The sequence below is a fragment of the Pteropus vampyrus genome, unplaced genomic scaffold (assembly GCF_000151845.1).
Source record: "Pteropus vampyrus isolate Shadow unplaced genomic scaffold, Pvam_2.0 Scaffold47, whole genome shotgun sequence".
Lineage (NCBI taxonomy): Eukaryota > Metazoa > Chordata > Mammalia > Chiroptera > Pteropodidae > Pteropus > Pteropus vampyrus.
The window spans coordinates 3,962,576-3,988,871 of record NW_011888828.1 but is presented as its reverse complement, the minus strand read 5'-3'; the positions used below and the strand labels follow the sequence as shown (position 1 = coordinate 3,988,871).

General features: G+C 35.9%; 2 protein-coding genes across 7 annotated transcripts in view; one reads left to right on the top strand and one right to left on the bottom strand.

Annotated features, from left to right (window-relative positions):
• The window catches only part of LRBA (LPS responsive beige-like anchor protein), a 573,246-nt gene that overhangs the window by 233,357 nt on the left and 313,593 nt on the right, over positions 1–26,296 (bottom strand). For all 6 annotated transcript variants that reach the window (XM_023530214.1, XM_023530213.1, XM_023530212.1 and 3 more), the window contains 2 exons: positions 19,990–20,136; positions 17,317–17,453 (listed from right to left, as the gene is read on the bottom strand). In XM_023530214.1, coding sequence (XP_023385982.1) covers positions 17,317–17,453; positions 19,990–20,136 — 284 coding nt within the window. The remainder of the gene's footprint in view (positions 1–17,316; positions 17,454–19,989; positions 20,137–26,296) is intronic.
• On the top strand, positions 11,215–13,968 carry MAB21L2 (mab-21 like 2). Its single transcript, XM_011359396.1, has one exon. The coding sequence runs from the start codon at positions 12,274–12,276 to the stop codon at positions 13,351–13,353; it is 1,080 nt and encodes a 359-aa protein (XP_011357698.1). The 5' UTR covers positions 11,215–12,273; the 3' UTR covers positions 13,354–13,968.

Sequence of the window (26,296 nt, the reverse complement as noted above, 5' to 3'; positions counted from 1 at the left end):
TACATTTTAATTTTAAATAGCATCTCTTAGTAGTAGACACAAAATAGTTTAAAATGTATTTTAAATGTCTTAGAATTATATCTGCATTTTTCTAATAATAGAGATTTGCTAAATCGATTGCATTAAAAAAAGCCTTTGTTTCGGACACCTAGTGCTTTTGCTGAGTAGTGCCTATTGCTGAGCCTTCTCTCTCTAGTCTGTTGCAGTATGTTGGAGCATGCACTTGCTCCAAGAAAGACATTAGTCATCATTAACAGAAGCACTGACACCAAATCTAAGTGCCTCTCTACAATGACCAAGTGGCAATCATCTTTCTCTTATACTGTCACTGCTGATTAGGATTTTCTTTCATGAAAATTTAATTTGTCCCCCGTTCTTCAGCTTCTTTTTTTATTCCTGAAAAAGCGCTCTCTTTAAGAAAGGCTGCAAATACAGCAAAAGAAGCTATACCTACAATATAGCTAATAGTAGGAATATTACAAGATTATCAGCTCAATTTTTTATCTAACCCAACAGAAAAACACAAATTAAGCGAATGATTAATAAACAACAGGGGAAATGGTTCTGAAAGGAATGTGGCTTTAAGAATCTGTAAACCTCAAAAGGTGATTAGTTCAAGAAATCTGAATATTATTTCTCTAAATATTAATTACATATTCCCAAATCTTCCTTAAAAACCAAAACTACAATATTTCATTAGTACCTATCTTTCACTACATTTCAAATTTGTATTCTCTAATCCTTAAAAAGGAAGATAGGTATTCACAGAGACATATCACTGCACATTTAAGAAAATATTTAAGCATACATATCCTCAGTGTGCATTAAACTGCTTGTTTAAAAAAAAAAGGGGGGTGGAATTTTCAGTTGCATTGGACAAATGAAAATGATTCATGTGCTCATACAGGGTACTCCGTAGCTAGATGATACTAGACTTAAACTCTGGTTCTGTACAACATCACAGTGCTAAACAAGATATCATAGTGATAAGTTATTTAAGGAAGTTTTAAAAAACATTTACTTTTCTGTTTTATTTCAATTTGTTTAAAGTTTTCCAAAAATGTAAGCATGTGATAGTTTGCAAGGAACCTGGTACAACTGAAACTCCCACTTCTAGTTATAAATATTTTCTCTTTATATTACTTACATTTTGTAACAAAACAGAGGATGGTGTAAATTTAAAATACCCCTAAATTATTTTTTGTCTTTTTAGAACATGTGTACTTTTAGTCGAAACCTGTTACACTTTTGTGTTTATGTGAACATAAACTGTTATCTCTTTAAATGTAAATATCCATACGAAATGCTTTTAAAACAAAAACTAGTCTCACTTCTTTTTAAATTCAGAAGCAACCATAATTCATCAAACTTTAATCATTAAATGTTCTATTCCTGACTATTTTACTGTGAAAAGTAATATAAAACGAATTTGGAGGTCAAATAGCAACTGCTTAGTGGCTAATACATCAACCTTACAAATGGTTCTTTTTTTTTTTTTCCCCCTATTTGAAACTGGTCTGCAGTTAAAACATTTAAGAGATTAGAAATTAAAAAGAATTTGAGAGGCAATTTCTAACTGCTGAACTTTTATAACAGGGATATCATGATTAAATAAGGATCTAGTCTAAAATAAAAGCAAAACTATACCGTAAGAAACTATCTTAATTATCCTTGCAGAGTATCTCTATTAATTAGCTCATTTCTCTATTTCTTAACTAAGTAAATATGCTTCTTAAATTATCAAAAGCTTAAAAGTAAACTGATTTTCAGAGTTGCAAAGATTTATCCAAATCAAAACTTCAAAAACTTACAATTATGGATGCTCTTGCTAGATGCAGAACATGTTCAAGTAGAGAAGTTTAGCTCTATAACTTCCACCCCTCAACCTAAACCTCCAAGTCACTTGTCAGTTAAAGGTTGGGCGATTTATTGACCGCCTCTGGATGCATACTGTCAATGCTGAAGGAAATATGAGAGAGGGTTGTCGCTACTGTTCTGGAGCTCATTGATAATGACATACCTGCCTCTGTCACCCATTACCCATACTACAAACTACTTAGACCTAACTGAAAAATCAATACCCTACTTGCACTGGTTCCTGTGGCTGCCTCCTTTGATTGTCAGCTCCTGTCTAGGGTCAGCACTTACATGAAAGGGGCTGTGACTGCCTGATGCTTTCAGGACAACCTAACGATATGAAACTAGCCAACAGAACAGTAAATTCTGTCTCCCTGCCCTCCTCATCAATTAGGCTTTGACTAGGCTTGCCTGTAGAAACCTGACCTTTTAAGTTTAGGTGAATATGGACTAGCTGAACACACCATTGCCCTCAGCACTGAGCCAGGAAATCTACTGACAGGTTAAACAAAACAGAAGGTTGTAACTGTCATAATTTGCATTGCACTTTCACGCCAACAAGGGTGTTATCAGTAGGGGCAAGCCCTGGAACACACAACTCCAGCACCCTTAAGCCACGCTACTCATAAATTTTCAAGTGAAGTGAGATAAAACATAAATTCACAAATAGCAATGCATTTCTCATCTCTTAGTCTTTTTGCAAATCAACAGTGTGTCCATCAACAGCTCTCTTGGTAGTTACCTGGCACTTCTACTGCATTAATGAGGAACTTCCAATGAACACGACACAGAAGTAAAAATAATTCAACAATGCCAACTGAAAGGCTATTTTAGAGAGAATTCATAATACAGCAAACAGACTGATTGATCTATACCTCAAAATGAGAACAATTAGATTTCAATATGAGGTCTTTTCCTGCCTCACTTCCCTCCCTCCAAAAATATCCACAATCTTAGACAATAAGTTACTGTATAAGTACAGGGAGGTGTTGAAACTATTTCCTACCATGCTACTTTGATATAGCATCTTTTACAGTTTGAGGGAAAACTAAGAACATCTGTAAAATAAAAGATGTTAACACTTTTATGCTTGTCAGATCTTCTGATGAAAACAAGTGAGAAGCATGAGAAAGTAGTATAAAACTTTACTCACTTTAGTGACTCATGTTCTGAAAACCATTTCCCTGCTTGATCTATCTTTAACACAACGTGTACCTATGGTAATATTATAGCTGTTTAGAGTGATGTTATTTCTCTAAGGAGAATACTGATCATTTCTATTTTTTTAAGTTAATTATGAACTTTAACTTTAGCTTCAAAGACTAAGATTTATAGAAAATCTAATCTTAAAATGTCAGAAATATTAAAAGTCAACTCAACATTTAAAGAAAAAAAGCACCTGCTAACCTTGTGGACACCTTTAAACAATGTTTTTCTATATATATAAGAATACACAGCATGTCTCAATTTCATATTTTTATGATCCAACTCCTATCAACAATAATCAGTACACTCTTAGAATTATTTCCAAGTTGTTATTTGGTTGTCCCTCACAACTGTCTCCAATCTATAATTTGGAATATTTTTTCTTTAAGTCTAAAATATGGAATATAACTATTTGTAAGTTTATTCTTTTATGGTTTTTTTTGTTGTTGTTAAAAACTTTCATGTATCTATAATAGAACAGCACTGAAAGTACACTTTTGCAAAAACATTTCTGATTTGAAATCAACTAAGACATAAACAAGAACTTTACTCATATTATGGTAGAAAGTTGCCAATTTTTTATCTGGAAGACATAGAAAAAATCTCTAATCCATATCTCCATTTAACAATTGAGAAAACAGTGAGTAGCCAAGCTGAGACAAAAATTTAGGGTTTTTTTTTTTTCTTCTCCCTAGACTAATACTCTTTAGATACTTTCATACTGTCTCTCTTTATTTTACCTATCCAGGTATGTTACATGACAGCAACAACCTTATATTTTTTTAAAAAAAATACACAGCTTTGTATTTTTAACTGATGGTACAATCCATAGAAAGTTTTGACTTTATAATTTGCAGAAAATATTAGATTTGTAGAGCATGTAACCAACAAGGTACTATAAAACAAATAACTATTAGAAATAGAAGTTCTAATTAAGTATAGTCAGATCCCTTTACTTATCTATTATGATGATTAACTATGCATCTGGTAGCCTTTCAGGTCCTTTGTGTGTGCACCTATCTGATAGCAAAGTGAAAGGGCATGGATAGTGTCTGGTCCCAGCAAGCAAATCATTTGAAAACAGTCATAGCCATAGATCAAAGATTTTTCACTCTATCTAGGCTGATTTAAACCTACTAACCCAGGTTTTGTCTACAGACAAAACCAGTCAGAAAATAAGAGAATGACTCTTTTGGATCCAAAGATAATAAGGGAAGATAGAAAGGGAAAATTCAGAAAAGAAACAGACTGGCAGAGCCTTGAAATGCATAGGTTAAGACTGCTGTTTTTCATCCTAGCTTTATTCCAGATGTTTAAAGGGAAAGTTTCCATTCTTTAGATCATCAAATATTATATCATTTATTCTACACTGATGTCTTCTCTACATCGATTAGAGCCAGTGAAAGATTTTTGTTGTTGTTGCTTAACCCCTACAAAGAATCAGAGAAACCTCCCAGTACATTATGTTACTTTAATTCACAATGTTTAAAGGAAGGAACAGGTTAGATTTTTTAAATTTTCTATTAAAAATAACAAAAGTCCATTAAAAATTTCCAGAAATCTTAGAAGATGGCTAATTACTACTACTACTGATAATAATATAGACGAAGTGCTGAAGAACCAATATATTTCAAAATAAACTCAGATGTTTAAAAAGGCTAGTTTTCCTAAATGTAACAAAAAACTACCCATACAACATGCTTAACTGAAAATTTTAAACATAGGTTCATAAAACATCTCAATGACCTGAAAGAAATATAGAATGTGACGCTAAGTCTTATGTTTTAAACTAACTGCAGTTCAGGACTGGTATAATCTACATCCTTAATCTCCATCATCTGTTTCATAAATGGCTAACACTGATCACAAGAGAAAGTAGAAATGGGAATGAGGATGGTTCTAAGATCCCAAGAATCATGTTCTACGTGTGAATCAGTAGGAGTAGCTTATTAAACAAAGGATATCACACCTTCTTTAAACCATAAAATTTGATGTTTTGAGTTAAACTGAAATCAAAAGCTTTCATTTATTTAACATAAAGTTCAATACTGACTAATCCAGATTTTTCCATCCATTTTCTGTAAGTGATATTTAAGACCAGTAAAATTTGGTTCTATAGATGGAAAAGGAACAAATAATAATCCACGAATTATATAATCATTCCTTAAACAGTTAAGAGTTGGCTGTACTAAAAGCACCCTCTCATTTGTTCAAAGATTATAGTGAATTATGAAAGCTAGTTATTTGACAGGTAAAATTTAATATTTACCTCACAGTACATTAATAAGTTCACATTGGAAGGAAGGAAGGAAGGAAGGAAGGAAGGAAGGAAGGAAAGAGACAGAACCTTATTCTAACTTTTCAGAACTGGAAATAAAAGAATGTAACTGTTACAACAGAAAAATGTATATATTTAAAATGAGAAAAAGTTACATGATTTCTTGGTAAGAGCAAAAGACATACACACACATAACTGAAAATACAGTATGTTTAATGAAACACCTCCTGAAAAATACTTGTTGAATTAACTTGGATTTTCTTAAATTCCATATCCTAACTCAATAATACAATAGTATGCTTTTTGGTCAGGCTAAAAGCTGCTTACTTCCATTTTCCTAAGGGCAAGTTTTTTGCTCTATCATACATTTTAGTGAGATCAAATTATGTATAGCTCAATAAAGCATTCATATATACAGCTGTTACTCAAATTGGGGGAAAAAACTAACATATATCATACTTTCATTTGTCTTATTGTACTAAATAAGAATTAGACTTGTACAGTCTAAGAGATGAAAACGTCACTAATCATATATATTGTCCAAGGTAACCCAAACTTAAATGGCCCATAATACAATATTCAAAAGTACATAAAAGCACTTATGTTTCAGTACAGTTTGATAGGCTTACTATGCAAAGGTAAAGCTATTGCTTTTACCTGACAGAACATCATCTTAAGTTCAAGCTATTCAAATGAGAACAATACCCTTGGGTTACCAATCGAAGAGATTACAAGGTGTGTTGTTGGTTTTTTTTTTGTTTTTTGTTTTTCCCCAGCTATATTGTGAGGGGAAAAACCAACTTGTTTCAACAGCATTTCTGACCATTTAAAATTAAAGGCACTATAGTGATGTGTTCAAAGAAAATATTCAGTTACTGATTATTCTCCAGATTGATTCCTGAATAATTATCAACAATTTAGAAACAATCTCTATGATACTTCGAAGTTTTGGAAAATTAAATCATTTGACAGTGAATGAAAAAACGTGCTTTTACTGTGACTTTTAATACAATGTGGATAGTATAATCTTGACAATATTGTTAGAGCTTCTTACAGATATTTTAATGTAATTAATTCAATAAAATTTCATCAACTAATACGCTAACAAATTGTCTGGGCTATTTACCTTTCTTTCTGTTTTTACTGGAATTTTAAATCCAGAGAATTTAATGGTTGTTATATCCTCATTTACATTTTGACCAAAAAAAAAAAAAAAAGAATTTTCTTGTAAAAAAATCAAGCATTTTTATAAACATGTTGAATGCTTAAGCATATAAGAACCAAAAATTTAGCAACTGCATAGATGTTTCAGCACTAGATTTTAGAAGATAAGTATACATACAAGCAAACATGTGGTCCTTTGTTTCCAAAAACTAAAAATCCCTCTGAGTTCTGTTTTTAAATGATAATCATCTGATTATTTTTGAATACTTCTAAAATATTTTCCTAGAAAACATTTTATATCATAAAATCATATAATCTAAAATCTGTATACTGTTTAGTAAAGATTACTGAAATATTCTAAATATTTTATTTCTACAGATAATAAAATAATAGGTATCTTTTTAAGTCTCGGTGATATGATAAAGTAAAAAAAAGCACTGAAGTTTAACTACTATACGCATTTCTAAGTAAAGATTAGCAAAAAAAAAAAAAAAACAGTTTAAGGATTCTCTAGTCTCTGGAAATGTAAACAGGATTATAACTGTCAGATGTACAGAAGCACTGATTTCAGCCATTAGTTTGGTTTTGCTTCTGAGAAACACAACATGAACTACTGAATCATTTCTTTTCAAATATATACATTCCCTGCAGCAGTTCCAGCTTCATCGGTGGTGCACGAATGGATAAAAATGACAAGCAAAGAGCATTAGTTTTCTTTTTTCTCTCATACTGTTTTCCTATAAATGGAAGACAGGGTTCTTTCTCAAAGCACTTAAGCTGAGGCTGTTTAAGTCAATTGCTGAAGGAAAATATGACTGAATGCTCTATACAAGAAAGCAAAAACAATTGGATTGTTTCTTTTCAAGAAAAAATCTGAGAAAATCAAGTACTGTATTATATTATCTTAGGATAAAATATAAGATTAGCATTCTAGCTTAAGTGTCCATTATTCTTCGATTTGAAATATTTTCATTTTTTAAAGTATTCATTCTGTCAACTCATCACCTTATTCTAGCACCATTCAAACAGTACCCAGTTTTGTTCCAAATTTTAGATATAAAAGGCCTTCCCATTAAAATATGCCTATTTTCTTTTGAAAATATTTATATAAAATAGTTAAAAACTTTATTTCCAAGTTTTTGTACTTTTTGAGTTTCACTGAAAGAGAAAATTCAATTAATAATTAAAAGTTTATTTAACCACGATCAAGTAAAAACAGAACATAGTGTGTAACCCAGCTATTCTGGAGCTTACGCATTGACATTTTTTTAAAAACTAGTACAGTAACTGCTATAACTTGACTCACTTTTTAAGGATATGGGAAAATTTCAGACTAAAGCTTAAACATACATATATTAGTTTATAGTAACTAAAAACATTTCCACCTCAGTATTACCATCTACATTCTCATAAAATGCCCCTAATGTGATGACTGTAAAGGTAAAGTCTAGAGAAGTCTAAAGGTTATGGACTTTTGGAAATCTAACACAAAAAATTCAAATCACACCCTGTATTCCTCTTCCTCTTTTTAGGAATGTCTGTAGCTAGCCCAACATCACAGATCTGGGCAGAAGCACGCCAAAGTTGGCACTGCCTAAACCAAACAAACAAGATGTTTAACAGTCAAATAAAATGTCCTGCAGCCTCCCTAATGAATTTGTCAAGGACCATCAGATTTCACTCCCCCTCTTTTGCCTCATTAACTCAAGTATGATGAGACGGATTATAACAAGAGAACACAGATCAATCGGCCTGAAGACTTGAAGTGGCTTTTAGCCTCTAGAGTTTCTTTCTCTCACTTGGTCTCCTTTAATAGAATACGGTATCTCCTGCAGAAGGGACTGCCACTTCGTTTTAATACGCCATCAAGGAGCTGCTGATGGACTTCTATACTAACATACATAAAAGCAGAGGTGACAGGGGCTCTTCAATTACAGCCTCCTCAGATATGTTTCCCCCTTCAATTATTCAACCAGAGGAAGAAGGAATCCGCAAACACACAGCTGAAGCAGCTCTAAGAGCTGAGGCAGCCACAGAGTGAGTTGGGGTGGGGGAGGGGGGCAGGGAACTAGCAAGAGGGAGCATTATTTGCTGGAAGTGTTTAAGTTTATTGCTCGAATGATGTTTCTAATTAGTACCGCGGCAATAAATTAAAGTCGCCTTTGTTTAACTGATTTATTATTTACTAGAGCTTCTACCTTAGACAGGGTAAATTGGTAATGAATTGTTTTTAAATCAAAACATTTGTAACGTTTTATCATCCCTTAGCCTCTGTATGTAAAAGTGGAGAAATGCGAGGACAAGGGTGCGATGAAGCTCAGTCATGCTTGACAGAGCCAGGAGAAGCAGTGGAGTGGGGTGTCAGGAGAGCGGTGGCGATCCGCGTGGCCTGGGTTGCCCCACCCCAGAAGACAGGGCGCGGACCCGGACGCTGGGCACCTACCAGTGGACCCGGCCGGTGGCACCGGAGCCGTGAGGACGGCCTCCTGCCATCACCCCCGGGGCCTTTTTGCAAACATTCACTCTCTTTGGGGCTTCGCAGGCCAGGCCAGCAGACGCGTGAGGCCTCAGCCCCTGGCGGACAGAGGCGATGAAGAAGCGGCCACCTCAAGGGTCTGGGAGGGAAAGCTCTGCACCCTCCCGCCCCGCCACAAGTCTACGCCCAGTAACTGCCCTCGGGAGAAGCTGCTACAGATCCTTTCCTGGCTGGTCGCACAACTCCCCACAGCGAAGTGCCCCTCTGCCCAGTAAAATTTCCCAGAGCGCCTGTGTGATCCGCGGGCAATAGCTGGATTACCGACGGAGCCTGGGCTTCCCACACGCGCACGAACCACGAAGGCACCGCTGCTCCTCCCGATCCTTCTGCAGCCAAGCGTTCTGAGATGCAAGCTGCGCCCCCAAGAAAACTGGAGTCAAGCGGCTGCCCCAAGACTGACACTCCAGAGCCGCTGACTAAAGCTCTGACTCTGAGTTGCGAGTATGTTTATTTCGGACTGCTTTTCCCAACTCCTTGCTGCTGAAGACAGATTCTAGGCAATAAATCTGACTAGAATTTTTTAAGAAAGGGCCAAATAGTTCTTTAGAGAGGCCGACTAGGTGCCAGTGTTCTGCACCAGATATGTAAGGAAGAACTAAGAGGTCCAAGTGTCTGACATCAAGTAGAAGGGGAGAAATAAACTTCCCCTATGCAACTGAATATCGGTTCACCTGGTCCAGCTTTGAGAGCGCAAGTCAAGCCCTCCCAGGGGTCCTGCAAAAGCCACATACTGGCGTTTGCCAAACGAAGTCTTCCTCCTAACAGCTTCATAGTTTTATTCCTATAGCATTAGGAATAAATGCTATAGGAATATAACTAAATCTAACTAAAAATAATCCCATCTACCTAATTTGTCTTAAAATGACTCAGAGACCAGACACCTGAGGTTCGAACATAAACTCTCAATACTAAGCAAATTGCAAATGCTGTTACAGCTTTTTCATCCAAAAGTACCGAAAGGCTACTATGGGTACAGTTTGAAAGGATAACATATATACTAAAAGCACATGCATGAGTTTCACTGAAATGCCAAGGGAGGAGTGAAGCCATCTGTGTAATCAATAACAGGATAGTTATAGATTTTTGCAGCAGTGAAGTCTTTTAAAAGCAAGAGTCAATTATGAAAATAAAATCATTTTACAAGTGAAACTGTACTGCCTGAGAATATATTCAAAATTAGATTTACAACTGACTTTTTAAGGAAACTAACTCAGGTTCATATTTACTTCCCTTCTTTTTCAGTAAGTTTAAAAATGGTTTTAGTGGCTTATTTTAACTCAAACATATAACCAACAAAATTCTACCATATATACATTTGTACCATCTCTCACAACCTAAACGTATTTTCTAATAACTAGTTAGTCCTCGTAATAAAGTAACAGCATTAACTACTCCCAAATCTTAATTATGAAATATCAAGCAAGGCGTTTGTACTATTTTTGTCCTGCCCCATTTTTCAAAAGCATGTGGAAATTACTAAAAAGAGATTTATAGTCATAAACCTTCACCTCATATCCACTCCGCCACCCCCCAACTGGTGCACATATAAAAGAACTGCTCTAGCTCTAGGCAACAATGGGAGGAGAAAGGAAGAAAAAGAAGACGTTGCTGGAGTACAGTACCTAGAAAAATTTCGGTTCTTTCCCAAATCCCCTTCCTCCTCCCATTTGCCTTCAAGTGAAAATAATTTTGTTAAAGTTTGCATCTTCTTCACAATGTTGATAGAAAAAAAGTGAACCTTTCTGAATCACTGCTACTCTCCCTCGGTTATTCCAGCCATCTCCAGGAAGTCCCTTCTATATAGACTCTTTTTCTTCCTTGCAACTGATAAGAGAGGACGATAAAGAAGAGGGGGCTGTAAAATGTGTGTGAGCATTTGACTTCTACTATCTCCTCCTATTTTCTTACTTCTCTCTTTACCCCTTTTCTTTATCAAGCGCAGCGGTGGCTGCTACCATCGACCAAGCATGCCTGTCTTCTCTCTCGGATTGGCTAAAGCAGTGACAGCTTGGATAGCGATTGTAGGAACTGAAGCTCCACCCCCCTCATGATGGCCCTGGACCATTCATAAACTAAATAACTCCAGGAAACAGCAAGGCAGAGGGAGAAAGAGGTAGAGCCAGGGAGAGAGGGAGGGAGGGAGGGAGGGAGGGAAGGAAAGGGGGAGAGAAAGAGGGAGAGAGCAGGGAGAGAGCAAGAGAGACAGAGGGAAAGAGGGAGACAGAGGGAGTAAGGGAGAGAGAGGGAGAGAGATTAGGAGGGGAGAGGGAAAGACAGACGTCGGAGGGGAGGAGGGAAAGAGGACTCAGAAAGTGGAATCTGCACAAGAAACCTAAAGGGGGAGGAGAAGAAAAACCCTTGAATCGTTATAACTAAACCCCAGATGCAACGCAAGCAACGACTTCGTCACACTAAAATAGATTTTGTGAGGGCCCAAATTATAAACTACGAAGCAGAAATGAATATCAAACAACATCCAGCGGTTTGCACCTAGAGAAAGACAAGAACCTACTGCAAACAAACAAGCCCAGTCCAAACAACGCCTCCAGTAGGAACAGAGGAATACCGCTACAACAGGACCCCCGAGAAGAGATCAGACCAACACGCTGAGAGTGGGGAGTCAGCAAACCTCCAAATCTCCGAGTGTGCCACGGACTGAGTTGCACTTTACTGCTCTCTGGACATTAATTATATCCTTCACCTTCCATTTGTGGGAGGGTGAGGAGAGAGGCAGTCACCTACGCAAGTCCTACCAGCGTGGGAGAGAAGTTTAGAATGAAACACTGAATGTTTCGCTTTTATTTTAAATTTTACTTTGGCACTTAAAAGATCTCATTTCCAGATTTCTGGGCAATCTCGGCTGCAAACATCTAAGCCTAAACTCTTGGTTAGGCTTTTCCCACACTTTTCCCCCTCCCTTCAACTCTCCACGCTCGTCTTTATTTTACATATCAAGAGAAAGCAAAAAGTCCCAGCAGGTACTCTTCTTTTTCAAAGATCACTTTTTTCCTTATTTTCTGGAGAAGAAAGGAGGTTTCAGAAAGAAGGGAAAGAAAGATTCCGCTGGCCGTGGCCTCAGCGGGTCAGCCCAGGTGGAAAACAAGAGTGAAAGTGGGGCTGAGGGGAGCGCACCGCCTCTTTCGCAAGCCGCAGGGCCACCACCAGTGCGTGAGCCTTGGATCCCTCAACGTACTGCGAGACGCCGGTGTATAGCCCGGACCTGTGCCCCAACATGATCGCCGCTCAGGCCAAGCTGGTTTACCAGCTCAATAAATACTACACAGAGCGCTGCCAAGCGCGCAAAGCGGCCATCGCCAAGACCATCCGAGAGGTCTGTAAGGTGGTCTCGGACGTGCTAAAGGAAGTGGAGGTGCAGGAGCCTCGCTTCATCAGCTCCCTGAGCGAGATCGATGCCCGCTACGAGGGGCTGGAGGTCATCTCGCCCACAGAATTCGAGGTGGTGCTCTACCTAAACCAGATGGGCGTCTTCAACTTCGTGGACGACGGCTCGCTGCCCGGCTGCGCGGTGCTCAAACTGAGCGATGGTCGGAAGCGGAGCATGTCTCTCTGGGTTGAGTTCATCACAGCGTCTGGTTACCTCTCCGCGCGCAAGATCCGATCGCGCTTCCAAACGCTGGTGGCTCAAGCGGTGGACAAGTGCAGCTACCGGGATGTGGTCAAGATGATCGCGGATACCAGCGAGGTCAAGTTGCGCATCAGAGAGCGCTATGTGGTGCAAATCACTCCGGCGTTCAAGTGCACCGGTATCTGGCCTCGCAGTGCGGCACAGTGGCCTATGCCTCACATCCCCTGGCCGGGCCCCAATCGGGTGGCGGAGGTCAAGGCCGAAGGGTTCAACTTGCTCTCAAAGGAGTGCTACTCGCTGACCGGCAAGCAGAGCTCTGCAGAGAGCGATGCCTGGGTGCTACAGTTTGGGGAGGCAGAGAACCGCCTGCTGATGGGCGGCTGCCGAAACAAGTGTCTGTCGGTGCTGAAGACGCTGCGGGACCGCCACCTGGAGCTGCCAGGCCAGCCGCTCAACAACTACCACATGAAGACGCTGCTGCTGTACGAGTGCGAGAAACACCCGCGGGAAACGGACTGGGACGAGGCATGCCTCGGTGATCGGCTCAACGGCATCCTGCTGCAGCTCATCTCCTGCCTGCAGTGCCGCCGCTGCCCTCACTACTTTCTGCCCAACCTCGACCTTTTTCAGGGCAAACCCCACTCGGCCCTGGAGAGTGCTGCCAAGCAGACCTGGAGGTTGGCCAGGGAAATTCTCACCAATCCCAAAAGCCTGGACAAACTATAGGGTGCTGGGGACTGCTTGAAAAGCAACACAACCAGGAATGCTCTCATGCACACAACACACTACTCAGCAACAAACACCGGAAACTCGACACAAACTTTTATGTAAGCCACCTGAAAGAAACGAACCAAGCGGCAGACCTTCATTAATTAACAAGCAAACAAAAAGAGGGGAGTCAGCCAACGAACCAAACAACACAAAATCACGTTCTTGCACAAAAGTGATCGTTTTCTTCCAAACAATGTGAATTTAAAAGGTCACACAAAAGAAGCAATCGAGCTTTGCCACCACAAAATGAAACCCAAGGTACATTTTCAAATCAATGTATAGTAGTTTCTCCCCTTTCCCTTCTCTCCCTTTCTCCTCTCCTCTCGGTTTTCTGTCTGTCTGTCTCGCTTTCTCTCGTTTCATTTTGTTTTTGGTTGCCTGAATGTTGTCACCAAGTGAAAAAAAAGTATTTAATTATATGTAAAATTTCTCTTTAAAAAAAATTTTTCGCTGATGTTAAATGCATCTCAGTGCCAATGTCAGACTGTGCCCTTCCCTCTCTTGCGCCTTTACCCTCGCCCTAAGCAGTCTTGTGGAAAGCAGTAATAAAAATATTACTTTACATTGTAATTGACTGTTTGTGGATTGTTCTTAAATGAAGGCAAGTGAGATCCTAATTTATAATTTACAATGTAAAGTTGTGAATTTGAGAAACTAAATACAAGAAGCTGTCATTTGACCTCTAATTTGCAAAATTTACAAATACAGCATATTTTATAAGCATACAAGTTCCCACCAAAATTTTTAGAAAAGAGAAAATATTAATTTTACCCAACTATATATGTTCTGTAGGTTTTAAGATTAAAACTCGTAACCACATTGACGTTTGAAAAAAAAAAAAACCCAGATTTTATATGGAAGAACAGATTTTAATCCTAATTTTTTAAATAGAAAAAAAAATAGATTTGCTTTTTATGCAATAAAGTCCACTCTGAGTCTGAAATACAAAGGAAATATTTATGGATCTTTTCTGAATAGTTAACACTATCAGTTGACACTTTCCTTCAGTCATTGTCCTCTAAGCTTTGAATAATAAAAACTTAACAGTAAAAAGGATAAAATGATTATAGCAATATTCCTTTTCCTAGCAAATGGTGATATGAACAATCCAGATTTATGAATTACTTCAGTTTTTAAAATGGCTTAGTTATAAATGCCAAAACTATGATCATTTTTATCAAATTCCCAGAATTACTTGGAATTATTCTGCAGCTTCTTATAGGCAATTTAAACAAAGAAGGTTTTGATACAATTTTTATAATCCCCCCAAATTTTACTATTTCAAGAATTTACATACAGGAAAAGTACATTACTACTCTTTTTGCCTTTAAGGTAACAATTCAATTACTCCTTTCAACATTTCAACTTTAAGGTTTCTTTTTAACACAAAGAAATAACTGATTTTTAAAAAGTTGGTAAAAGTGAAAGTACCCTACAGGAACTGGTTAGTCTTGTTTATGTTGGAGGTAACAATATATTCCATAAAATATGCTAATGATAAAGCCACAGGTATAGAATATACATCAGATGTTATCCAATAGTATTTAAAATTTGCCCTTTGAATTAGCCTAGTTTTTAATTTATTGAGAAAATTCCATAAATGAGAGATATACAGAAAAATGTTCTAAAAAGCAATGTTAAAGATCAGAGGAACATGTCTGCATGGGGGAGGGAGTGTATGGAGGGATAAGCCACAGGCTAGCAGAGATGGATGAAAAACAAGGAAGGGTACTCAGGGCTCTGTCGCCTAGTTCATTTGACAAAACAGTCTGAAGTCATAAGATTTCCTGGTAAAATTTCCCTAGTAAAAATAGTTCTGTGTTAGAAATATAAACTTTGATCTTATCAGTTCTGAAATCATCCCCAGTCTTTCAACCTGTATCTTTTTCTGGTCTCTTTCCCTATAGATGTAGAACTCACTATAATATTAAGTGGTTCAGACAAATACACTAATTTTTTGATTAAAAAAAAAAATGAATTTCTTCTCTGGAGAAAATGCCTATTTTTAAGAACATTTTCAAAGCAAGTAATGGGTGTTTAAATTTACAAAGAAATGATTTAAGCACACAGTGTTAGTGTAAAAGATTAAAATGCCATCTTAAAATGACCATTTTTTCATTCTCAAACGTATTTACAGCATTAGATACATATCTCCCTCCAGCTATCCCAGGAAAAAAGTTTTCAAGTCTTGACGAGAATAAATAAAAATTCCCCAAATTCAGTATCCTTTTCCCCTCATTTAATTTTATGCAACTAAAAAAGAAAAACACTGCAGGAACACAGAGTCATTATAAAATACGTTAAAGCACCAAAATCTATACAAAATCAAAAATTCTTCCAAGAACTGGCTGAAAACAAATTCAAATACAAATTAGCAGAAGTTTTGATTTCTGTAATATTAGGCAGGTTGTTGTGTGTGATACAAACAATTTCTGTGATCAGTGTAAAAGATTTCTGTATTGCCCAAGCAACGGGGGAAAAAATTTAATGACGTTGCACAGAATATGATCAGACAGAAACAAAAGTTACAGTTTCCCCCAAAGGAGTAAATAAAATCAAAGAAGCTAATTACAAAGACTGGCAGAGGTTCTAAAATTGTGTAGAATTACATTAGACATCTTTAAATCACAATTTAAATTTTAAGCCATGAAATGTCCAACAACATATTAGAATATTCTTAATAAATTTCAGCCTTTCAAAGCCACAACTACCATAAATTAGAGAGTTTAAGTAATTTTGGTTATCTTTCTTTCCTAAAGAAATGACAACATATTTTCAGATATTTCAGCCATGCAGCGTGAAAATTTTTCTAGTTGATGGACTTTCTGAATTAAAGTTTTCTCTGCATTGGATGAGCTGAATTATCAAGGTAAAAATAATCAGTTCCATTGTAGCCTTCCTTTCATACAGTCTACCAAATCCTATCTTAATAAAGGCAGCAATTTTGAAACAATGTGCTAGAAACATATGTAGGACAAGAAATGATTGTTAAGTTTTAATAAAATTATAACATTTGCATCAAGAGCTACTTTGAAATACTTCTAAATGACTAAAATTTAACAATTCACATTATTGCAAAACCAAAGAACTCTCTACCAATAAACTCAGAATTTGTGTATGTGTATGTACATACACATACACACACAATCTATCAGCCTAAAGTATTCTAGTTTTTAAAAAACCACTTCTCTTACTAAAGGATGCTTATTTTGCTCATTTTAAAAGAGGCTGTTTCTCTCAGAACAAATTCAACCATTCACTTTCATGAAACAAACCTAATTTTGGCTTTATGGCTGTGCCACAAATGTTTCTTAGTAAAATAAAGTTGCCAAGGTCTGAAAAGTAATCAGAAATATATTTTAAAGGGGAAATTACATTTTCATTTAAGAATAGGAAATTATGCAGTGCCTTGTAAAATCAACTACAGGTAATGGGAAACAGAAACATCGCATACACACACAAGACATGCATGCACGACAGAGTAGTAAGTCATGAGGACAAAGCGAGGAGAATGATATATTGGTACTATAGCTAGATAATATAAAGGCTAAACAAAATAATTCCTCTCTCAATCTCACTGAATTTTGTAGCTTAATTCGCCTCGGGCCCTAGGAGGCAAAATATATTTATAGAAGATATTCCCTGAGGTTCTCCTCCCATCCTTGAATGAGCTAATGATATATGCAATTAAATGGGAATTGTTTTTAAATCTAAATGAACTTTAATAATCTCACTAGCTGATAAGGGAATCATAAACTAAAGAAGATATTTGCCTTGCATATAGACATGATTCAGCAAGAAATTCAAACGAAATCTGTCAGATCGTACCAATGCCAACCCTACCTAACAGCAGCACACCAACCCATCAAAAGAAAAATAAAATTCCATAGGAATGAAACCCATTCCTTGTCGCCTCACCTTGGGGTCGATATTCTTGAAGTTGGGGTCCTCTTCATCTACCTCGAAATAGAGTTCAGAGGAGGTGACAGAAAGAGTGCCCTTTGCTACCACAGAGGGGGCCACAAGCTGAGCTGGTGTGCTCAGGCTAACAGGACCTGCCAAAAGGAAAAGACAAGCCATACAATTTGGAATAACATTTTTCAAAAAATCAAATAGATTCAAGCAGAAATTTTATTTAATTTTAAAATTCTCACCTCTAGCACCAAATTGCCTGCCAACTCCTACACTTAGAAATTCTATCCACCCCAAATCTTCCTCTGAAAATGCAAAGTTCGGATTCTCATACTAAGAGATTAATAATAGACAATTAATGACAACAGTAAACTAGGATGCAATTATTTTACGGGGAGTCTGCAAAGCTTCGGTCTAATCTCCTGGTTCAGAGGGTGGCTCTGCCTAAATAAGTCCATCCACATTCCATTTAGAAAACATGCCTCAGGCTATCCAACAACATGGAACAACAACCAGGAGCAAGGATGACTCAATAGGCTCCTAAGGCCAGAGGTTAGCTCAGAGTTTGGCTGGGGCATGATTACAAAAAGAACACTAGCTTATTAGTAAAGTGAGAAACACATTTCACCATATTCTCTGATAAAGATTTTGTGCTAGGTTGACACAAAACCTCTTCCATAATAACTTTATCCATGAAAGATTGGTAGAAATACTTATTTACTAAGCCTGCCTTTCCATTGTTAAATATTGTTCAACGCTTCCAAATCTAATATTAGTGTAGTTCAGGGACTCTGGGAGTAAACAGCTGGAGGGTGGATTTCCAAGTGAATGAATTTTTATTGGAATAATCAAATCTCCAAAGGGCTTATCAAAGAGACAAATCAGCCTGCTACTGAAAACAATAGAGTCAATAGATAGAAGAGCATAAAGCATATTAGAGCTAAACCTAAAATAAGGACTAAAAATAATTATTACATTATATATATTTATGTAGAGACAGATTTAGTAAGAATTGGAAATCCTATGTCAATTCCTCATTGTACAAATCCTATAGGTGAAGAAAACAGCAAGAGAAGACTGGCACTTAGTGGTCTGAATTAATATAGTGCCTATAAACATGGTACACCTATTCAGGTAATCAATGGATGAATAAGTGTTTCAAAATTCAGATGAATTGACATTTCCATCGATTGTTAGAAGGGTGTTGATACTTAATCTCACATCAATCTTAATGTGTGCCAGCAGGACAATAGAAGGGATGCTCTGCAGAGATCAGAGCAGGTTTTGCCCTCTATTCCCAATGTACAAATACATTGTGTTTGCAGATGGGCAGCAGATAGCTGTGGAACAGCCATGATTTCCCAAAGCTCATCCCTATAAATGGATGAAATAAGCAGCTATGTGTTCTTTTGGTGTCTCCTTTGCCCTCTGTACATTAGCATGTAATCCTGAGAAGAAATAACATTTTTTCAATCACTCTCAGACATTCAATTACAGGGTAAGCAGACAGCTGCAGGAGCTAAGGCAGCCTAGGTCCTAAAGAAGACCCCTGACAATTTCCACTTCATTTCTAACCCACATCACTTTATTAGTGTGGATTACTTCTTAATCCTATTGCCATTGTCAAGATTATATAATTAAACTCCCCTTTCACCTCTATTACTGTATGAATGTATTACTAGTAGCAAGAATAGAGCAAAATAAAGGTAGAAGAAATGGGTAAATGGATATGAAGGAAACAACTAGAGAATAGGACTGTCCACTTTACTCTCTATTCCCGCCCCGAATCCCTTAACACTATGCTCCAATTAATTTTACATTACTTTACACAGAAGTTCATGGTCATCAGAGATGATACCATCATCTATTTTTGCTTTTCATTATCATTCATTGCATAGTAGCACAGAGCACAGATTGCAGATGTCACTAAATGTAAGATTTATAACGCCTTTTCTCTTAAAATTATCAAAATAGAAGATTACATAACTTTCAACAAAGAAACTGTAGAATCTTTTAGACTTTCCACCTTGAAGGACAGAGCCCCAGGCATTAAAGAAAAAAAAAAATTCATTTAATGAATGATTAAACTTCCAGGCTAAACAAGAGAATTTTTCCCATAAGGGAAGTAAAACTGAAAATCTGCAGAATGCAAATCAAAATTCCTATATCAAGTAAAATATGTGAATCCTGTATAAAGCCATAGCATTCTTGGAATGGATTTTTTTTTTTTTTTGAGAGTTAAATGTATATGCAGCATGCTTACTAAGATCTGTATATATCAAGGCAAATAGCTCATCTGCCTCCAAGCTTTATTTACCAAACAATTTGCAGAATTTTTCTTATAGCTCTCATTTTATAAAGATTAGGTAACTCCCATGGGATAGGTAAAGAAATTTTGCTTTGTTGTTGCTGCTTTTAAACTTTTTTTCTTTGTCAGTGAACATTATTCATTAAAAAAAAAAAAAAAAAGATGACTAGGGTAAAGAGACTGAAAGAACTGAAAAGTAAAAGAGAAACAGTGCTGAAGGTTAAAAGGAAAATGAAAGAACAAAAAATTTTATCGAATGTAATTGTGGTTGTAGACTTAGCAAGTCCTAGTGGTCACAGCTGAAAAACTAAGTAATTAGATGCTTATTGGTCCAGAACTAGCTGAAACAGCTGCACAAGCACTGAATTTACCGGCAAGATTCTCTAAATCTTTCTCATCCACGGATGACAGAGTATCGTCGTCGCTTTCCAGGAGGATCTCGTTTTCTGAGTTCTGATTTCCTAAAGCCTGACCCTTGATGGACTGTTTTCCCTTAGCAAGGATATCTTCATCTGCAGCTGAAATGAAAAGGAAACAAAGCTGTCCGTCAGCTCTGGGAAGAGTACTTTGGCAGGAGGGCAGGGTACTGAGGTAAGGATAGGTAGCCAGGAATGGTCAATCATTTCTACACAGAGTCATCCGCTGTGGGGAAAGTGATTGGGATGGCACACATGCTCCTTCTGACAAACACGATTGCCCAAACCCAGTTAATGTTACCCTGAACAAGCGCCCTAATCCCATTAAACGTGACCCTTGCACCACTCACCGAACCATTTATTTACTTATAGTTAGGGCAGGAGAAGGTTCAAAGGCAGCACATTTTTGGAAATTTATCGGTAGCAAAAATCAGAACCTAGTTTTAGAAACAATACCTACTTAACATTGAAAAATAAGAAAGACTTACTGATTCCTGGAGTATTATACTGACAAACATTTTGAAATGGTGGAAGAGTGGTTATGAAGGAGAATACAGAAGTAATAAGAGTCAGAGCTAAGAAAGATTCATAGCCAATTAGGATTTAGCCAGCTACTGAAGCCATATCTGACACTCATAAAGCTCTAGAAGCTCTTAGAAGCTATATTCTCTTCCTTTTATTCCAACCTCCCTCTTTCCTTCACCTTGCCCTTGCCCATACCTCACCTCACCCCACCCGCACCCTTACTTCAGCCCTTATACAAATATCCAAGAGCAAGGCAGTGTGGAAACGAAGTGGTGGCTCAAACACTACCTCCTCCATGTGTTTAAACTAAAGGGCTAAGACACCCCAGGGGCAAACATAACAGAAAGCCTGGGATGAGAGGCATCTGGGCAAAGAGCCTCTCACTGCCTGAGCTGCAGCGGCCCGTGGAGAGCAGGAGCAGCAGCACCAGACTCAGGCACTGCAACAAGGCGGCAGGAAAGGAGAGGAAGTAGAGAAAGAATACAAGAAATCTAGGGAGTGAAGAAGCAGCTCTGAGGAGCACCTACAGCCAACCCTGGAACCAGGAAGAGCAGAGGTGGAGCAGAAAGGAGAAAACAGTGGAACTCAAAATTCTGACTTTAAAACCCTCTATCCCTCCAGAGTGACTCCGTTGCTGTGAGTGGCTTTCTCCTTTAGAAATACATAAAACCAGATAGTAACTTTACAACTGTGACTTAAAAGCTCATAGTGTCACAGAAGGGAAAGTTTAGCATCTTCCTTACATTCTGGGTTTCTAGCTAGGGAAATCCCAGAGGCAAAGCACCTGATCCACCCAGGCAGCAGCCATTGATATGGAAATCAGATGGGAAAGCTTTTTACTCCACTGCAGTTTCTGCCCAGGCAGAAGTCCCCAAACCCACAAAGGATAATCCATTTTCAGTAACATGACTAATATTTATCTACAGAATTTATGTCTAATAGTTAAACTACATGTATGTTATCTGGTTAACCTGACAAATCAAAGCTTCTTTTAGTTTAATAGATATGGTTATGGATAACCATAAAGGTTAAAATTTATTTTTATCATATTTATTGTGAATTCACCATGTATATCATTTACATACAATACCTATGGCACTACTTAAAAGAGCACAGGTGTTTCCTATTATTTTTAAGGAAATCGTGGAAAGAAGCTTTCTTTCTGTATTTAGCTTTAAAAACTCTCTATTGGTAAATAAAATCTTATTTTCCTTCATACCCACATTCAGCATAGTATGCTACACATAATGAAGGTCTCACTAAATATTTGAAAAAAATTTAAAGTACCTAATTTAAGTGGCTTTATTTTTTTTAAAGCTACGAAGAAATATGACAAAAAAAATTTTTTTCCAGGAAAATAGCAGTTTTTTTATCATTGTTAATATTCCCTTACTGTGAAATCATAAACACTGTCCTTAGCTAAAACAAGATCTTTTCCAATATACTATCAATTTTACTAGAAACAAATTGGTTAGTGGGAAATACAAGAGAAATCACCATCTTCTGTATTTTCTTATAAAGTTATAATAAATTAACAACTGCCCGTCAGAATTTAGTACAAAAGCAGTGTGTTGCATGATGATTTCCTGAATTTACAATTCCTTCTTCAAAGCAGAAATGATGATGATGATGATAATAATGCTAATATTAAAGAACACTTATGTGTCAGGCAGTGTTCAAAGCACTTAACATATTTAAATCACTTAATTCTCATAAACCCTCTGCTAATTTCTCCTTTTCAGATGAATAAACAGGATCAGAGAGGTTACATAATTTGCCCAAGGCAACACAGCTAGTGAAAAGTAGAGTCAGGATTTCAATCCAGGCAGAGTAGAAGCAGTATCTGGGCTCTTAACCGCTATACAAATATAAATGTATATGTAATTCACTGATTTGTTTACTAATTCTCATGTTTCTCATAATGCATTTTAAAAAGTCAGAATTATAACAAATTAAAAAAAAATTCCTTTCAAAACCTAAATTTGATGAGTATATGCCACACACATCAGAAAAACTAAATTTAACACCTGATTATTGCAGACATGAAGTACACAAAGTTAATATGAAAAGAGGGAGGAATCATTTTAATCTGCAAACACTTACCAAAAAAATAAGAGTAGCCAGTGGTTTGAAATAACTTAGTAAATAAATTCACATTCATTTAACTGACCACTAAATATAATTCTTAACTCTTTCAACTGGAATTTTAACATTTTAAAATATGTTCTCATCATGCTGACACATTAAAACACAGTAACTTCTGAATTTAATAAAATTTTATGAAAAAAATTTAAAGTACCATAGGTCTACTGTATGCATACAAACACCCACTTTTTATTTATTTACTTATTTTTACAAGCTCAGATTCTGGAATTGTTCAACCTCAACTGAAAAACCTCTTGTCATGGAAAATATGCAGCTTACTGATATTTAGAATGGTTTTCCTGTAATTAACTCCCCCTTGAGGATTTTAAGTTAGCAGCAGTAAAATTACCAACAGTACTCTAATACACACCACATGCGCTGGTGTTCAATTCTCACTGGTCTAATAGCTTTCTGCTACAGAACTTTTTTTTTCCAAAATTAGAACAAAACTCTCCCAAGCATAAAATAAAAGATAATTATCATGTTTACGTGCTGGGAAAAGTATATTTTTAACTTTTGTTTGCCTTATATTTAATCAACCATTAAAAGAAGTATCAACTATTTTGATACCATCTGTGAGTATATTCTACACTAGAATAAAAATTTAATTGGATGAAGTCAAAACGTACTTTTGGTTTAATTTTAAAGCTTGATTCAGATCTTTTCTGGCTAATAAAATTATTACCAAACAGGATAACTTTAAATTTGTCATATCACTATTAACAGATTCCATTCATCGAATCACACATTAATTCTGGTATAATATTTATTCTAACAATAAGTGCAACTGTTACATAAAATTAGATAAAACTGTCAAAAATGCTTTCTTTGAATCACAACTTTTGATTCACTGAAGCTAAGAGCAATAAGAGGGCTCAGAGAGAAGCTGGTCCTTAAAACGTAAAGTTCAAGTTCTTTAGAGATAGCACTGGGCCTGAGTTGATTTATATATTCGACACAGGCGAGGTAAGTAAAATCTAAAGAAAAAAATAACACAGAAAACTGTTCCATCTGTGATATATAAATCTCCTTTTAAAAGTCCACTGCATCAGTGAATTAATCATCAATAGTTCATAATACAGAAAAAGTTCATACATTAAGAATTAGTCACTTTGTTAAAAAAAAAAAAAAGATTACTACTGAAATAAAGTGACCCCAAATGTACATAAAATAAATATGGGTATCTATTCAGTGTAATGTGAAGTACATACTATTAACTGTTCATTCAGCACAGGGCACACTGAGGATATCTTATACTATCCTGAACTAATTCCACTTTATAGTTTGTGCAGTTTCAAAAGGGTTCCAAGTCAAAAAAATTTACTCTAGAAAAAATCAGTGAAACTACAAAGGATGATTAGGAGAACAAGCTAAGTTCATCTCCTAATGATCATGGGTTCCCTAAAAGTGTTAGAGAACCTCTTACATGTTGATCCTAAAAAGAAAACAACAGTACTTAGCATTATTGAATTTATAAAGGAATGGCATGATTTAGGATCTTTACATGGTCTGTCATCCCTAGAAAACCAGATGAGGTACATGTATCATTCCATATAATTACAAGATACTTTTTCAACTATGTTGTTAAATCCCTCTCATATATTTCAATTTGCGTACACATTCACTACAAAATAAAAATGTCTCGAATTCAATAGGATTCTACAGCTAGTGTTTGAATTAAAACTAATCTTTCTACTGTTTAAAACATTTTTCATGTGGCTTTAATTTGAATATAAAATTCCCATTATACTTAACAATGAATTTTAGAAGACAGCATAGTACAATGGTAAAATCTCACTAGTCATGGGATAACCTGGGCTTAATCCTATATCTACCAAGAATTACGTTGGCCTTTTGTTTCACCAATTTCTTTATCTGTGAAGAATAAAGTTAAACTAAACTTTAGCCTTAAGATCTTTCCAGATCTAACATGCTCTGATAATAAATAACTGACAAACTGGGCTCTGTGCATGAGGAGAAAGTTACGAGTCATTACAATCCATTTCTAATAAATTTTAAAACTATAAAATAGAAGAAAATGCCATCAAGAATCAAATATCCACTTCTGTTTGATGCTGCTAATTTCCATAAAGAATATTTAATCATAAGAAGTATTCATTTTAATTCAAAAATATGACTCAGTTTCTGCAAAGTTAAAGAAATCTCCCATTACAAAATGACTTTTATAAATAACCACTTTGGAGGGTCTCTCTTTGAAAAATTACCTAAAGCCCTTTTCCCCAAGCAAGTTAATGTGAACTTGGGAAGGGCAATTAAATTGTCAGAATTAAAAAATTTGTTTTTAACTAGAAGGTAGCCAGAAGTAGAGTCATGGGGCTAGTATTGATCGCACGAACAGAGAACATCACTCTTCAGGTATTTACTCTGCCACCTTTACACCAGAGGCTTTCCTTCAAATCAAATCAATCTATAAAAAAGATGGCTCTTACTACTAAAATATATAACTAATCTCTGATGGCATTTCTATTAGATGTCGTCTTTTGATAATGATAATATACTTCATGATGCTTTAAGATTCTGCATTTTTAAAATATCCTGTCGCCTGAGTTAAATCAAAACTGAAAAGTCATAAAATAAAACAGACACATTAGCCTTAGTAATATCTATTTTAAACATTCAAATTCCATATTAAAGCACAGTATTTATCCATGCTAAATTCTATAATTTCAACCTTTTTTTTATTATATTAACTGCTTTGTTTGTATACTTTACTGCTTAATGTTTATTTTCATTAGCCTATCGTTAAGTTAGGATTAAAAAAAAAAGTTTCATAATTAACACGAAATTAAAAATAAATGTCAACTATAAGATACTTCATTTAATAAAGCATTTAAAAATTAAGCTATTTGCTTACATAATATATTAGCATCAATTATGCTGACAAACAATACTAAAGTACAATCTATGTACTGAGTTCCAAAACTATTATTTCTTTAAGATAAAAAAATATATAGTTACAAAGAGTTTGTATCCTTTTTCAAAAATGTTACATTAAATATGACATATCTCCTTAACTGGAAGTCCACTGAAGCATCTCCTACATATTTGATTAGTTTTTAAAAATATACACTTCATTTAAATTTTTTTTAATCTTTCAGTGTTTTAAATATTAATTATAAGATTAGTGTGAAATATTACCAAGTAGAGTGAAATCTGCTTCAACACAGGATTTAAAGTCTTAAATGACAAAAGCATTACTAATAAATCTTTTTAAAATAAGATTCAGCATTAAAAAAGTTGACATTATTTTAATAAGGTAAAATTCAACAAGAAAATTAAAATTTACGCATTATAAAGAGGTTTATAATTCTCCAAAATGGTTCAATGTACTATTCTTATAATCTAAAAATAGATTATAAGAAGCTCTGGATTAAATCTATACTGCAAATTTTAAATTCAGTTACTGATATTTCTCTCAGGCAAAAGGATTAACAGTTTCCCTATTTATAAATTTAGAAAACAAGTCCCTCTCTCCAGATATAAAAGGAAAAATTTTCATAAAAACATTTTTAGTGTCATTGACTTCCAAACTCACAACTCAATGTGAAATGACAGGTAAGAAGACAGAAAA